The 14428-nt window shown below is 47.2% G+C and overlaps 1 protein-coding gene across 1 annotated transcript in view; it reads left to right on the top strand.

The window, feature by feature from the left end:
* Positions 1-14428, top strand: part of LOC132818913 (probable voltage-dependent R-type calcium channel subunit alpha-1E) — a 127783-nt gene that overhangs the window by 9480 nt on the left and 103875 nt on the right. The window contains exons 6-11 of the mRNA XM_060830045.1: positions 6197-6357; positions 8343-8477; positions 10045-10246; positions 11341-11505; positions 13000-13110; positions 13909-13992. Coding sequence (XP_060686028.1) covers positions 6197-6357; positions 8343-8477; positions 10045-10246; positions 11341-11505; positions 13000-13110; positions 13909-13992 — 858 coding nt within the window. The remainder of the gene's footprint in view (positions 1-6196; positions 6358-8342; positions 8478-10044; positions 10247-11340; positions 11506-12999; positions 13111-13908; positions 13993-14428) is intronic.

The raw sequence follows: 14428 nt of genomic DNA, 5'->3' as shown, positions 1-14428 counted from the left end.
AAATAAGGTTAAATTTAACCATACTTTATCTGAAAGCTTGAAACGTTTGTGAACAAGATCAATATTTTACCAGCCCAAAAATAATTTGACCCAGTGACCAGTGCAGAGACACGTTACAAAATCACCAAACGTGCGATTTTTCTAAAAATCCAGTTTAATCAATTTTTAGAGAAAACATACAAAATAGAGAATGGAATGTATGTAAAATGAAAGATGAGATAGAGGCAGAAGAGGTAAATAACCTTTGAACAGAATGTGGAGGTGTGGGATCAAAATTGATACAGCTATAAAATAGGAAATGATGGAAAATATTGGTGAGAGTAGTTATTAGGCCGTTAACAATGGCTAGAATTTGAGAAAGAGTATGAAGATAGTTAAGCACTTCGTTTTGACCAGCACAGACCCAATGGTCTAGAATTCCTTCGGCTCTCACGTGGTCCTTGCATGTTGGAAGGTACCAAATATAACCCTCCTCTCAAGAAAGGAGGGAGAAAGAAAGTAAGGAATTAAACTAATCAGTCTGACATTAACAGTCTGAAGAATGCTAGAATCCATCAACAGAGTTTGTGGCACAGAGCACTTTAATATGTTTCGGCAGAATCAACGGTTTAAATCTTGTTTGACAACTATAAGTGAATTTCTTAAGAGTCACCTCGGATGACTGTCTGTGTGGAGTTTGCACATTCTCCCTGTGTCTACATGGGTTTCCTCCCACAGTCCAAAGATGTGCAGGTTAGGTGGATTGGCCATACTAAATTGCCCATAGTTTTTGGTGCGTAATCTTTCTCACATGGCATATCAGAAGCAACCAGTAGGAGACATATATTTAGTAAGCTGAGCTCTACGCTCTTGTATTTGAGCATTAACAAACTTTATTAAATGTAATTACATCCCATAGAAAGACAAGATCCATGTTCTTGTGACTGATCTGCAGTTGCTTTATTGGACATGGCTATTGTACAGACGGTGGTAAATAATAATGGGGAGCCAGAAAATGATTAGATTACTTACTTAGTGTGGAAACAGGCCCTTCAGCCCAACAAGTCCACACCGACCCTCCGAAGAGCAACCCACCCAGACCCATTCCGCCCCTTCACCTAACACTATGGGCAATTTAACATGGCCAATTTGCCTAGCCCACAATTTGCAAGCTCACGCAGACACGGGGAGAATGTACAAACTCCACACAGACAGTTGCTTGAGGCAGGAATTGAACCCGGAACCCTGGCACTGTGAGGCAGTAGTGCTAACCACTGTGCCACCGTGGTGAAGGACTAATTTGTAAAACAGTAGATGATACTAATAACATCCCGAAATTATTAAATAGTCAAGGACCAAAAGGAAGAGAGGAAATAAATACAATATGTATCACTCGAGAAAAAGTGTTAGCAAAACAAATGAGTTCCATTGAACTAGGAAAGGATGCACTTTCGGATATCAAAGGATGGAGCTGGGGGCAATTTTCCAAGAATCCTTACATTCTGTGAAAATCTCAGAGGATTGTAAAACTATCAATGTAGCCACTTTATTTAAAAATGAAGGAGACAGAAACTGCAGGCCAATTAGCTTAGCGTGTGTTATGAGGAAAATGTTCGAGTCTGTTATAAAGATTGCACTAACAGAGTGTTTAGAAATGCATGATCTGATCAAATCAAGTCAGCACGGCTTCATAAAGGGGAAAATATGTCTGACAAATTTACTAGAATCCTTTGAGTTGGTAATTAGCAGGATAGATAATGGGGAACATATGTTTAGATTTTCAGAAGACATTTGTTAAGGTACCACTAATTAGAGTACTTAAAATCAGAGAATCCCTACAGTGTGGAAGCAGACCAGTCCACACTGACCGTCCGAAGAGTATTCCACACACACACCCCTGCCCACCGCCCCCCCAACCTCATCCCTGAAACCGTGGCTGATCCACCTCGCCACTACATCCCAAGATGTAGTCAGAAGTCACACAGCACCAGGTTATAGTCCCAACAGGTTTATTTGAAATCACAGGCTTTCGGAGTGTTGCTCCTTTGTCAGCTGAAGTCTTCACTGATGAAGGAGCAGCGCTCCGAAAGCTTGCAATTTCAAAAAAAAAATCTGTTGGAGTATAACGCTCGGTTGCATGACTCATGGCCTTATACTGTGGGAGGAAACCGGAGCACCTAGAGGAAACCCACGCAGACACAGGGAGAATGTGCAAACTCCACACAGACAGGGTGGGATCGGGTCCTTGGCACTGTGAGGCAGCAGTGCTAACCACTGAGCCACTGTATGGCCTCCTTACTAGGATAAGAGCCCATGGTGTTGAGGGGAATATATTAGCAAGGAGTGAGGATTGGCTAACTAATAAAAGATAGTTAGGAGAAGGCGAACATTTTCAGGATTGTACCCTATAGAGTGGCATGGTGGCTCAGTGGTTAGCACTGCTGCCTCACAGCGCCAGAGACCCGGGTTCAATTCCAGCCTCGGGTGACTGACTGTGTGGAGTTGCACATTCTCCCCGTGTCTGCGTGGGTTTCCTCCCACAGTCCAAAGATGTCCAGGTCAGGTGAATCGGCCACGCTAGATTGCCCATCATGTTAGGTGCATTAGTCAGGGGTAAATATAGGGTATGGACTTGTTGGGCCAAAGGGCCTGTTTGCATGGTGTAGGTTATCTAAGGAAATAAGGCAAGGCAGGTGTCAGTGGGGGAGCACTTTGGGGCCAGCGACCATAATTCGGTTTAAAAAAGTAATGGAAAAGGATAGACCAGATCTAAAAGTTGAAGTTCGAAAGCTGATTAGAGATAAATGTTCGCAGGTAAAGGGACGGCTGGAAAATGGGAAGCCTTCAGAAATGAGATAACAAGAATCCAGAGAAAGTATATTCCTGTCAGGGTGAAAGGAAAGGCTGGTAGGTATAGGGAATGCTGGATGACTAAAGAAATTGAGGGTTTGGTTAAGAAAAAGAAGGAAGCGTATGTCAGGTATAGACAGGATAGATCAAGTGAATCCTTAGAAGAGTATAAAGGAAGTAGGAGTATACTAAAGAGGGAAATCAGGAGGGCAAAACAGGGACATGAGATAGCTTTGGCAAATAGAATTAAGGAGAATCCAAAGGATTTTTACAAATACATTAACGACAAAAGGGTAACTAGGGAGAGAATAGGGCCCCTCAAAGATCAGCAAGACGGCCTTTGTGTGGAGCCGCAGGAGATGGGGAATGAATATTTTGCATCAGTATTTACTGTGAAAAAGGATATGGAAGATATAGTTTGTAGGGAAATAAATGGTGACATCTTGCAAAATATCCAGATTACAGAGGAGGAAGTGCTGGATGTCTTGAAACGGTTAAAGGTGGATAAATCCCCAGGACCTGATCAGGTGTACCCGAGAACTCTGTGGGAAGCTAGAGAAGTGATTGCTGGGCCTCTTGCTGAGATATTTGTATCATCGATAGTCACAGGTGAGGTGCCAGAAGACTGGAGGTTGGCAAATGTGGTGTCACTGTTTAAGAAGGGCAGTAAAGACAAGCCAGGGAACTATAGACCAGTGAGCCGGACCTCGGTGGTGGGCAAGTTGTTGCAGGGAATTCTGAGGAACAGGGTATACATGTATTTGGAAAGGCAAGGACTGATTCAGCATAGTCAACATGGCTTTATGCATGGGAAGTCATGTCTCACAAACGTGATTGAGTTTTTGAAGAAGTTACAAAGTAGATTGATGAGGGCAGGGCAGTAGATGTGATCCATATGGACTTCAGTAAGGCGTTCGACAAGGTTCCCCATGGGAGGCTGGTTAGTAAGGTTAGATCTCACGGAATACAGAGAGAACTAGCCATTTGGATACAGAACTGGCTCAAAGTGCTGGGTCGTCTACTTTTTGTCATTTACATAAATGATTTGGATGCAAGCATAAGAGGTACAGTTAGTAAGTTTGTAGATGACGCCAAAATTGAAGGTGTAGTGGACAGCGAAGAGGGTTACCTCAGTTTACAACAGGATCTGGACCAGATGGGCCAATGGGCTAAGAAGTGGCAGATGGAGTTTAATTCAGATAATTGCGAGGTGCTGCATTTTGGGAAAGCAAATCTTAGCAGGACTTATACACTTAATGGTAAGGTCCTAGGGAGTGTTGCTGAACAGAGAGACCTTGGAGTGCAGGTTCATAGCTCTTTGAAAGTGGAGTTGCAGGTGTATAGGATAGTGAAGAAGGCGTTTGGTATACTTTCCTTTATTGGTCAGAGTATTGAGTACAGGAGTTGGGAGGTCATGTTGCGGCTGTACAGGACATTGGTTAGGCCACTGTTGAAATATTGCGTGAAATTCTGGTCTCCTTCCTATCGGAAAGATGTTGTGAAACTTGGAAGGGTTCAGAAAAGATTTACAAGGATGTTGCCAGGATTGGAGGGTTTGAGATATAGGGAGAGGCTGAACAGGCTGGGGCTGTTTTCCCTGGTGTGTGTGAGGCTGAGGGGTAACCTTATAGAGGTTTGTAAAATCATGAGGGGCATGGATAGGATAAATAGGCAAAGTCTTTTCCCTGGGGTCCGGGAGTCCAGAACTAGAGGGCATAGGCTTAGGGTGAGAGGGGAAAGATATGAAAGAGATCTAAGGGACAACTTTTTCACGCAGAGGGTGGTACGTGTATGGAATGAGCTGCCAGAGGAAGTGGTGGAGGCTGGTACAATTGCAACATTGAAGAGGCATTTGGATGGGTTTACGAACAGGAAGGGTTTGGAGGGATGTGGGCCGGGTGCTGGCAGGTGGGACTAGATTGTTTTGGGATATCTGGTCGGCATGGATGTGTTGGACTGAAGGGTCTGTTTCCATGTTTTACATCTCTATGACTACTGGTGTGCCACAAGGATCAGTACTGGGGCCACAATTATTTACATGTATGTATTCATGACTTGAATGAGGAAAGTAAGTGTACTATTGCCAAGTGTTCTGGATGGGATGAAAGTGGGTGGGAAGGCAAATGGTAAGGTTCACACAGTCTGCAGTGAGATGTAGACAGGTTAAGAAAGTTGGTAAATACTTCGTAGATGGAATATAATGTGGGAAAGTGTGAGTTTATTTACTTTGGCAGGAAGAATAGAAGAACAGAAGGTAATCTAAATAGAGAATTACAGCAGAAAGCAACAATACAGTGGGATTTTGGAATCCTCATCCATGACTCGCAAAAAGACGAGCGACAAAGTTGTGCTGGTAGTGACCATGGCAAATGGAATGTTGGACTTTATTCCAAAGGGAATGGAATATAAAATTAGGGAGGTTTTGCCAAACCTATGTAAGGAAGTAGGCCACAGCTGGAATACTCGGAGCAGTTTTGGACCCAATATCGAAGGAAAGATAGAGAAGCGATCCAGGGAAGGTTCACTAGGGCTGATCCCAGGTATGAAGGGACTGTCTGACGCGAAGAGTAAGTTAGGCCTATACTCATCACAGTTTTGAAGACTGAGAGGTGATCTTATTGAAACTACAAGATTCTGAGGGGATTTCACAGGGTAGATGTGGAGAGGTTGGTTCCCCTTGTGAGAGAGTCTGGGACCGGAGTAATCTCAGAGTAAGGAGTCATAGACAGAAACAAAGAGGAATTTCTTCACTTGGAGCATGGTGAATCTGTGGAATTCTTTAGCTTAGAGGGCTGACGAGGCTGGGTCGTGAGGCACATTTGAGACTGAGATAGATTTTTAACCAGTAAGGGAATCAAGGGTGAGGGGGAAATGGCTGTCATGAAAATTGAGAGTTAACCCATTGACAGATGTAGTATTCTTATGGGATTTAACACAGATACCGAGAGTTAAGGCTAACAGCCTTAGGTTAAATAGTCAGTTACTTAGGACTGAGTTAGGAGAAATGTCATCAATTGGAGAATTTTGAATCTTGAACTGCTACTGACCTGCGCAGCTTTAGTTTTGATGATATCAACGACTCGGAGATGTTTTGAATTGAGAGATAGAGTGAGAAAGTGGAATTGAGATGGAGGATGCCAAAATCTTATTGAATGTTGGATAGGACAGGCGGGCTTGAAAGAAAACCTACTCCTGCTTCAGTTTCCTCTGTTGTTCAGCCCGGACTCAACCTCATCCCGTCCACCATTCAATGTCACTCAGTGTGGGGAATGAGAGGGACCTGAGTGATGAAGCTGTAGATTACGAGGGGCCAGTGGGCTCAGGGCAGTGTCCTGACGTTACGATCCCTGTGGTGTTCTGGTTTCAGGCGGTGTTCGACTGCGTGGTGACATCACTGAAGAACGTGTTTAACATCCTGATAGTCTACAAACTCTTCATGTTCATCTTTGCAGTGATCGCCGTGCAGCTCTTCAAGGGCAAGTTTTTCTACTGCACAGACAGCAGCAAGCTCACTAAAAAGGAATGCAGGTGACACAGGCCTCTCGGATTCCCAATATATTGCATGTGGTCACGCTCGCGCACATCCGCACACACACACACAGGCACACACACACAGATATACTCACTGAGATATACTTGCACACACTCGCACACTGACACACATACGCTCACATATTTGGCATGCACACTGACACAAACTCACACATGGTGCACAGACTCATACTGACACACAGTCACTGACACTTGCACACTTAATCTTACACACATACCGAGATGCACTCTGACACACTCGCACTCCGACACACACTGACACACACACATACTAACACACACACATACTGACACACACACAGACACTTACATACCGATGCTCACACACTGCATGCTTGCATGCTTAATCTGATACATGCTAACTGACACACTCACTGTCACTCTCGCACTCTGACACACACATTAACACTCACTCTTTAACACGCACACTGACACAAGCACAGACACACATTGACACACGTGCACACTGACGCACACAGACAAGCACACAGATAAACACGCACACACTGACGCACACAGACACAAACGCGCACACAGACACAAACGCGCACACACACAAACACGCACACACTGATACATGCACACATTGACACGCACACACATACTGACACACGCATGCACACACTGACACGCGCACACACACTGATACATGCACGCACACACTGATACATGAATGCACACACTGACACGCATGTGTACACACTGATACATGCACGCACTGACACACGCACACACACTGACACGTGCATGCACACACTGACACGCGCACACACACTGATACATGCATGCACTGACACACGCACACACACTGACATGCACACACACTGACATGCACACACACTGACACACGCACACACTGACACCCGCGCACACACTGATACATGCACGCACTGACATGCACACACACTGACACACGCATGCACACACTGACATGCATGCGCACACACTGATACATGCATGCACTGACACTGACACACATGCACACACTGACACACATTGACATGTTCACACTGACACACATACACACACACTGACATGCATTGCTTCTGACATGCTTTCACTGACACACATGCATGCAGGGGTGCACACATATACAGACACATGCATTCACAGACATGCACATAGACACATACCATAAACAAACACATACAGAGTGCTGCATGTGCCACAGTGAACTTTACCCTTCATCCCTGTGCTAGAGCGTGCTTGATGTGTCAGTGTGTGAGTTTGTGTGTTTTATGTGTGTACATGTATGGGTGTTCATGTGTGAGTGCATGTGGAGGGGAGCACACATTCCAGTAACAAAACACTTCAATAAGCTAACCAGCACTTTGAACCGTCCTGAATGTGTGTGTGAATGAAAGTATGTGTTCACGTGAGCTCAGTGACACAGTTCCCACACTGTGGAACCCGCTTTCTCTCGCAGCACCCCTCCATCAGCCCATGCCCTGAACACTGGCTTTGAGAGTGCCATCTTTCTGTACACCATATTCCTTCACCCTCTCCCAGCTCCATTTCCCCAGAGCCTGTCACCGTCTTTGCGTGAGCCCGAGGAACACCCTCTCCAATTCCAGAGACAATTCTTTCAAAGGAAAAGGTTGTCCCTGGTAGCGTAGCCCAGGCAAAGAAACATCACAACAGCTACAGCTGCAACAAGTTTGGGTGTGGAGTCATGGAGATGTACAGCACGGAAACAGACCCTTCGGTCCAACCCGTCCATGCTGACCAGATATCCCAACCCAATCTAGTCCCACCTGCCAGCACCCGGCCCATATCCCTCCGAAGCCTTCCCATGTGTGTGTGTGCGTGCTGTGTGTTTGGGTTGGCATGTGTGCACACAAGCCTGTGTGGTCACCATGTCACTGTATGGGTTTGTATACGAGCATTCACATGCATGTGGAGGGCGCGGGGAGAGCGAGCGTATGTCTGTCATCTTATGGGATCCTTCTTCTCTGATTCAGAGGCCAGTATGTGGTCTACGAGACTGAGAATAAAGTGGTTGATCGCGAGTGGAAACGTTACGACTTTCACTATGACAACGTCATCTGGGCCCTGTTGACGCTGTTCACTGTCTCCACCGGAGAGGGCTGGCCTCAGTAAGTACTCACCGACTAGAGTTTTAGAGATGTACAACACGGAAACCGACCCTTCGGTCCAACCCATCCATGCCGACCTGATATCCCAACCCAATCTAGTCCCACCTGCCAGCACCCGGCCCATATCCCTCCAAACCCTTCCTATTGATATACCCATCCAAATTCCTCTTAAATGTTGCAATTGTACCAGCCTCTACCACATCCTCTGGCAGCTCATTCCATACACGTACCACCCTCTGCGTGAAAAGGTTGTCCCTTAGGTCTCTTTTGTATCTTTCCCCTCTCACCCTAAACCTATGCCCTCTAGTTCTGGACTCCCCAACCCCAGGGAAAATACCTTGTCTATTTACCCTATCCATGCACCTCATGATTTTGTAAACCTCTATAAGGTCACCCCTCTCTTCCGACGCTCCAGGGAAAACAGCCCCAGCCTGTTCAGTCTCTCCCTATAGCTCAAATCCTCCAACCCTGACAACATCCCAGTAAATCTTTTCTGAACCCTTTCAAGTTTCACAACATCTTTCTGATAGGAAGGAGACCAGAATTGCATGCAATATTCCAACAGTGGCCTAATCAATGTCCTGTACAGCCGCGACATGACCTCCCAACTCCTGTACTCAGTACTCTGACCAATAAGGGAAAGCATACCAAACACCTTCTTCACTGGGTAATCCAAGATGGAGGATGGGAAAACTTTCTGGCTGTAACAGCTGCTCCTTTTCTGAGGTATTTTAGGTGCTGGAGTTGATTTCCTTGGATTCCAGGAGCAGTAATTACTGTTTTATATGCTGTTGCATTGTTTTGGAACTTTGGACTAACACACATGGAGAAGAGGCCTTTGTCATCAACTCACTGGCAGACTCATCAAGCTACTTGTATAACTCCATCATAGGGACATGTGAGCTGTACGAGACCAGGGAAACAGGGATTCAGAGTGACACTGCCCCAAGTGACAAAAAGAAGTGGTCACGGTTCAGGAGACATCAGTATATCCTCAGGCAGGGGATTGAGAAGGAATGGTCGTAACATTAAGATGAAAACAAGGCCAACTTGTGGTTGATGTCAGGGGGCTCTCGTTCACATAGACACCTGGGGGAGTCTGGAACTGTGTCCCCAAAGAGCTGGGAGTCACAGTGCCATTTTGAGCCTTGTCAGACATGACAGGCACACACAATGATCAGGATACTCATCAACAATTCCAGTGTTCACCGACTTGCTGAAAAGGAATTGAGAGACACCAGTCAGGGTACAGATATCTCCCTGAGGGAGAGAGGGGACTGAGAGACACCAGTCAGGGTACAGATATCTCCCTGAGGGAGAGAGGGGACTGAGAGACACCAGTCAGGGTACAGATATCTCCCTGAGGGGGAGAGGGGACTGAGAGACACCAGTCAGGGTACAGATATCTCCCTGAGGGGGAGAGAAGGAACTAAGAGACACCAATAAGTGCACACATCAGAGATAGAGGGGACTGAGAGAGATTAGTCAGTTTGCACCTTGCTCGTTGATCTGGGCAGACAGAATCCTGTTCGCGATGTTGATATTAAGGTGTTAACCTTGGTTGCAGGGTCCTGCAGCATTCGGTGGATGTGACAGAAGTGGACCAAGGACCCATTCCAGGCAACAGGATGGAGATGTCCATCTTCTACATCGTCTATTTCATTGTCTTCCCCTTCTTCTTCGTCAATATCTTTGTGGCGTTGATCATCATCACATTCCAAGAGCAGGGAGACAAGATGCTGGAGGAGAGCAGTCTGGAGAAAAATGAGGTGTATTTTCTGTCTCTCTTTTTTTAACACTCTGTCTCTCACACACTCCTTCTCCTCTGTCCTGTCCCCCTTTCTCTTGATCTGTTCCCGCCCCCCCCACACCCCCCAAGCAGTAATTCTCCCTGGATTGCTAACTTCATCTTTACAATTTCTTTGTCCCTTTGCGTGTTCATCTCGCACTCCCTCATAATTCTCACAGAAGGTGAAACAGTTTGAAAACATGGACCAACAGGTTCAACAACAACTTCTTTCCCTACAGCGTGGGAACAGGCCCTTCGGCCCAACAAGCCCACACCACCCCTTCCGAAGAGTAGCCCACCCAAACTCATTCCCATTCCCAATCCCAATCCCCTACCCTAGGTTTACCTCTGACTAACGCACCTAACACTGAGGACAATTTAGCATGGCCAAGTCACCCGACCTGCACATCTTTGGACTGTGGGAGGTAACCCAGGCAGAGAGAGGAAGAGAGTGTGTGCGCACATATTAGATTAGGTTAAAAGCCCTACAGTGTGGAAACAGGCCCTTTGGGTCCACACCAAACTCCCGAAGAGTAACCCACCCAGATCCATCTCCCTCTGACTAATGCACCTAACACTACAGGTAATTTAGCATGGCCAATTCACCCGGCCTGCACATCTTTGTGATTGTGGGAGGAAACCGGAGCACCCGGAGGAAAACACTGGGAGAATTTTCAAACCCCACACAGTCAGTCGCCTGAGGCTGGAATCGAACCTGGGACCCTGGTGCTGTAAGGCAGCAGTGCTAACCACTGAGCCACTGTGCCACCCCGGACTTATGAACAGACCTCTCATTTAATGATCTTTCTGTGCACCTTCTCTGTAGCTGTCACACTATATTCTGCATTCTGTTCTACCCTGTAGTGCTTCTATGATTTGCCTGGATGGTGCATAAAACAATACTTTCCACTGTATCTCAAAATGTACAACAGTAATAAATCAAATCGAATCGATCTCCTGCCTTCCCACTTGTTCAGCAAGAAGTTCAAGAGTGCGAGTGATCCAGACGCAGCATGTGGAAAGATCTTTTCAGTGTTTATGGCCCTGTTTTTACTGCCTCTGCTTTATCCCCAGAGAGCCTGCATCGAGTTTGCCATCAGTGCCAAACCCTTGACAAGGTACATGCCACAGAACAGACAGACCTTCCAGTACAGAGTCTGGCACTTTGTGGTGTCCCCCTCTTTCGAGTACACTATCCTGACTATGATAGCACTAAACACCGTCGTCCTCATGATGAAGGTAGGCTTCACAATATTAAAGGCTTGGTAATACTGTGTCACACTGGCTAACATCTCAGAGTGTCCAGGACGTGGAGAAATAATGCGTACTATTGAGTAACAGGGTTACCCAGTAATTTGTGCTAAAACTGAACAACACAGTTTAAATCCAAGTGAAACTGACTCCAACTTAAGTCACATTGAGTTACACTTTACAAACTGGGTAGCACTTGTTCACAAGATGGCAAAATAATCTGTAATACTTGGATTGTAGACTTTGGTGGGAAATGCTGAGTCTCTGTGGGTAATGCTGCCCGCTCTCGCTGTATTTGGGTACTGCTGTCTCCCCACAACCACCACCCACTGTCTCTCTCTCTCTCTCTCTCTCTCTTTATGAATAATGCTGTCCTTCTCTCTCTGGGTAATGGTGCCGTTCCCCCCCCCCCCCCCTCTCTCTCTCTCTCTCTCTCTCTCTCTCTTTCACTATCTCTCTCTCTCTGGGTAATACTATCTTTCTATCTCTGGGTAATGCTGCCCTTCTCTCCCTCTCTGGGTAATGCTATCTCTCTCTGTCTGTCTGTCTGTCTCTCTCTCTCTGTCTCTCTCTGGGCAATGCTGTCTCTCCCTCTCTGGGTAATGTTGCCCCTCTCTCTCTCTCTCTCTCTCTCTCTCTCTCTCCCTCTCTGTCTCTCCCTCTCTGGGTAATGTTGCCTCTCTCTCTCTCTCTCTCTCTCTCCCTCTCTGTCTCTCTCTCTCTGTCTCTCTCTCTCTCTCTCTCTCTCTCCCTTTCTGGGTAATGTTGCCTCTCTCTGTCTGTCTTTCTCTCCCTCTCTCTGTCTCTCCCTCTCTGGGTAATGTTGCCTCTTTCTCTTTCTTTCTCTCTCTCTCTTTTTCTCTTTCTTTCTTTCTTTCTCTTTCTCTCTCCTCTCTCTCTCTCTCTCGGTAATGCTCTCCCTGTCTCTGGGTAATGCTGTCTCCACCTCCCTCCCTGGGTACTGCTGTCTCTTACTCTCTCTCTGTAGGTAATGCTGTCCCTCTTTCTGGGTAATGCTCTCCCTGTATCTCTGGGTAATGCTCTTTCTGTCTGTGTGTGTCTCTCTCTCTCTCTCTCTGGATAATGCTCTCTCTTTCTGTCTCTCTCTCTTTGTGTCAAGCTAGACAATGCTGTTTATCACCAGATATTGTAGATCTAACTCTGCAGACCACTCAGTTACGCCGGATTTTCTCTGGCCAAATCATGCTGTCACAGCTGAATTATTTCTTTCACAGCGCTGCGTTTCCACCATGCCACAGCCCCAGGCTTTCTCTCTTCACGAGCCAGCCCTGATGTGATCCTGATTTGTGTTGTCTGAATTCTGTTCGATGCACAGCCACTATCCGAGGCTGTTGTCAGGTGGATGGGATTGCGACCAATATTCTCGAACGACTGCTTTCTCTATTGGTCTCAGTGTTGTCAGTTCATTGCTGCAAGAGGCGGTGCACTCACTCACTGTGTGTGTCTGTGCTTTCCTTACAGCATCATTCCCCACCACCGGGCTTTGTAACTGTCCTGAAGTTCATGAACATCGCCTTCACCATCAGTTTCACACTTGAGTGTATCCTCAAAATCATTGCCTTCGGATTCCTGGTGAGCAAAGAGAAGGATAATCGCTCCGGGGGGAGCGATGTTGTGATTTAGATATGGTGGGTGAGATTCTCTGGCGTGTAGAATCAGCATTCAGGGCCTTCAGCCACAGGCTACAGGAACTGTACAGGGTCATGGGAAATTTTCAGGATACATCCGGCAAAGGAACAACACAGGGCAGTGAGGTGGAGGGAGCTTTACTCTGTATCTAACCCCGTGCATTCCCTGTCCTGGGAGTGTTTAATGGGTGACAGTGTAGAGGGAGTTTTGCTCTGTATCTAACCCCGTACTGTCCCTGTCCCTGGGAGTGTGTTTGATGAGGGACAGTGTAGAGGAAGCTTTACTCTGTATCTAACCCCGTGCTGTCCCTGTCCTGGGAGCATTTGATGGGTGACAGTGTAGAGGAAGCTTTACTCTGTATCTAACCCCATGCCGTCCCTGTCCCTGGGAGTGTGTTTGATGAGGGACAGTGTAGAGGAGGCTTTACTCTGTATCTAACCCCGTGCTGCCCCTGTCCTGGGAGTATTTGATGGGGGACAGTGTAGAGGGAGCTTTACTCTGTATCTAACCCTATGCTGCCCGTGTTGTGGGAGTGTTCAGTACACCAGGATGGGAAGGTATAAGTGAACTGTGTGTAAAGAGACAGTGATGGGATGGTACATGTGAGCGATCTGTGATGGGAGTGACACAAGGAGTTCACACTCAGCGTGTCCTAGCCACCTGTCCCTGTCCCTGTGCCTGTGACGCTGACATTCCTGTCTGCTTACTGTTCTGAGACCTTGTGTTCATTTCCTTTCCCAGAATTATTTCCGAGATTCCTGGAACGTATTTGACTTTGTGACAGTGGTGGGCAGCATCAGTGAGATCATCGTTAACGAGTGCAAAGTAGGTTCAGTCCATCCCACCCCACCCCACCCCATCCCACCCCATCCCACCTCACCCCACCCTGCCCCACCTCACCCACCTCACCCTGCTCCACCTCATCCCACCCTGCCCCACCCCACCTCGCCCCATCCCACCTTGCCCCACCCTGCCCCATCTCACCCCACCCCACCTCGCCCCACCTCGCCCCATCCCACCCCATCCCACCTCACCCCACCCCATCCCATCCCAGTGAGAGAAGGGAGTGGAGGGAGTGAGAGAGGGGAGTGGAGGGAGTGAGAGTGGGGAGTGGAGAGAGTGAGAGAGGGGAGTGGAGGGAGTGAGAGTGGGGAGTGGAGAGAGTGAGAGAGGGGAGTGGAGGGAGTGAGAGTGGGGAGTGGAGAGAGTGAGAGAGGGGAGTGGAGGGAGTGAGAGGGAGGAGAGGGAGAGTGAGAGAAGG

The sequence above is a fragment of the Hemiscyllium ocellatum genome, chromosome 9 (genome assembly GCF_020745735.1).
Source record: "Hemiscyllium ocellatum isolate sHemOce1 chromosome 9, sHemOce1.pat.X.cur, whole genome shotgun sequence".
Lineage (NCBI taxonomy): Eukaryota > Metazoa > Chordata > Chondrichthyes > Orectolobiformes > Hemiscylliidae > Hemiscyllium > Hemiscyllium ocellatum.
Note: the sequence above shows the minus strand (reverse complement) of the source record. Positions and strands in the feature narration are given on the sequence as shown.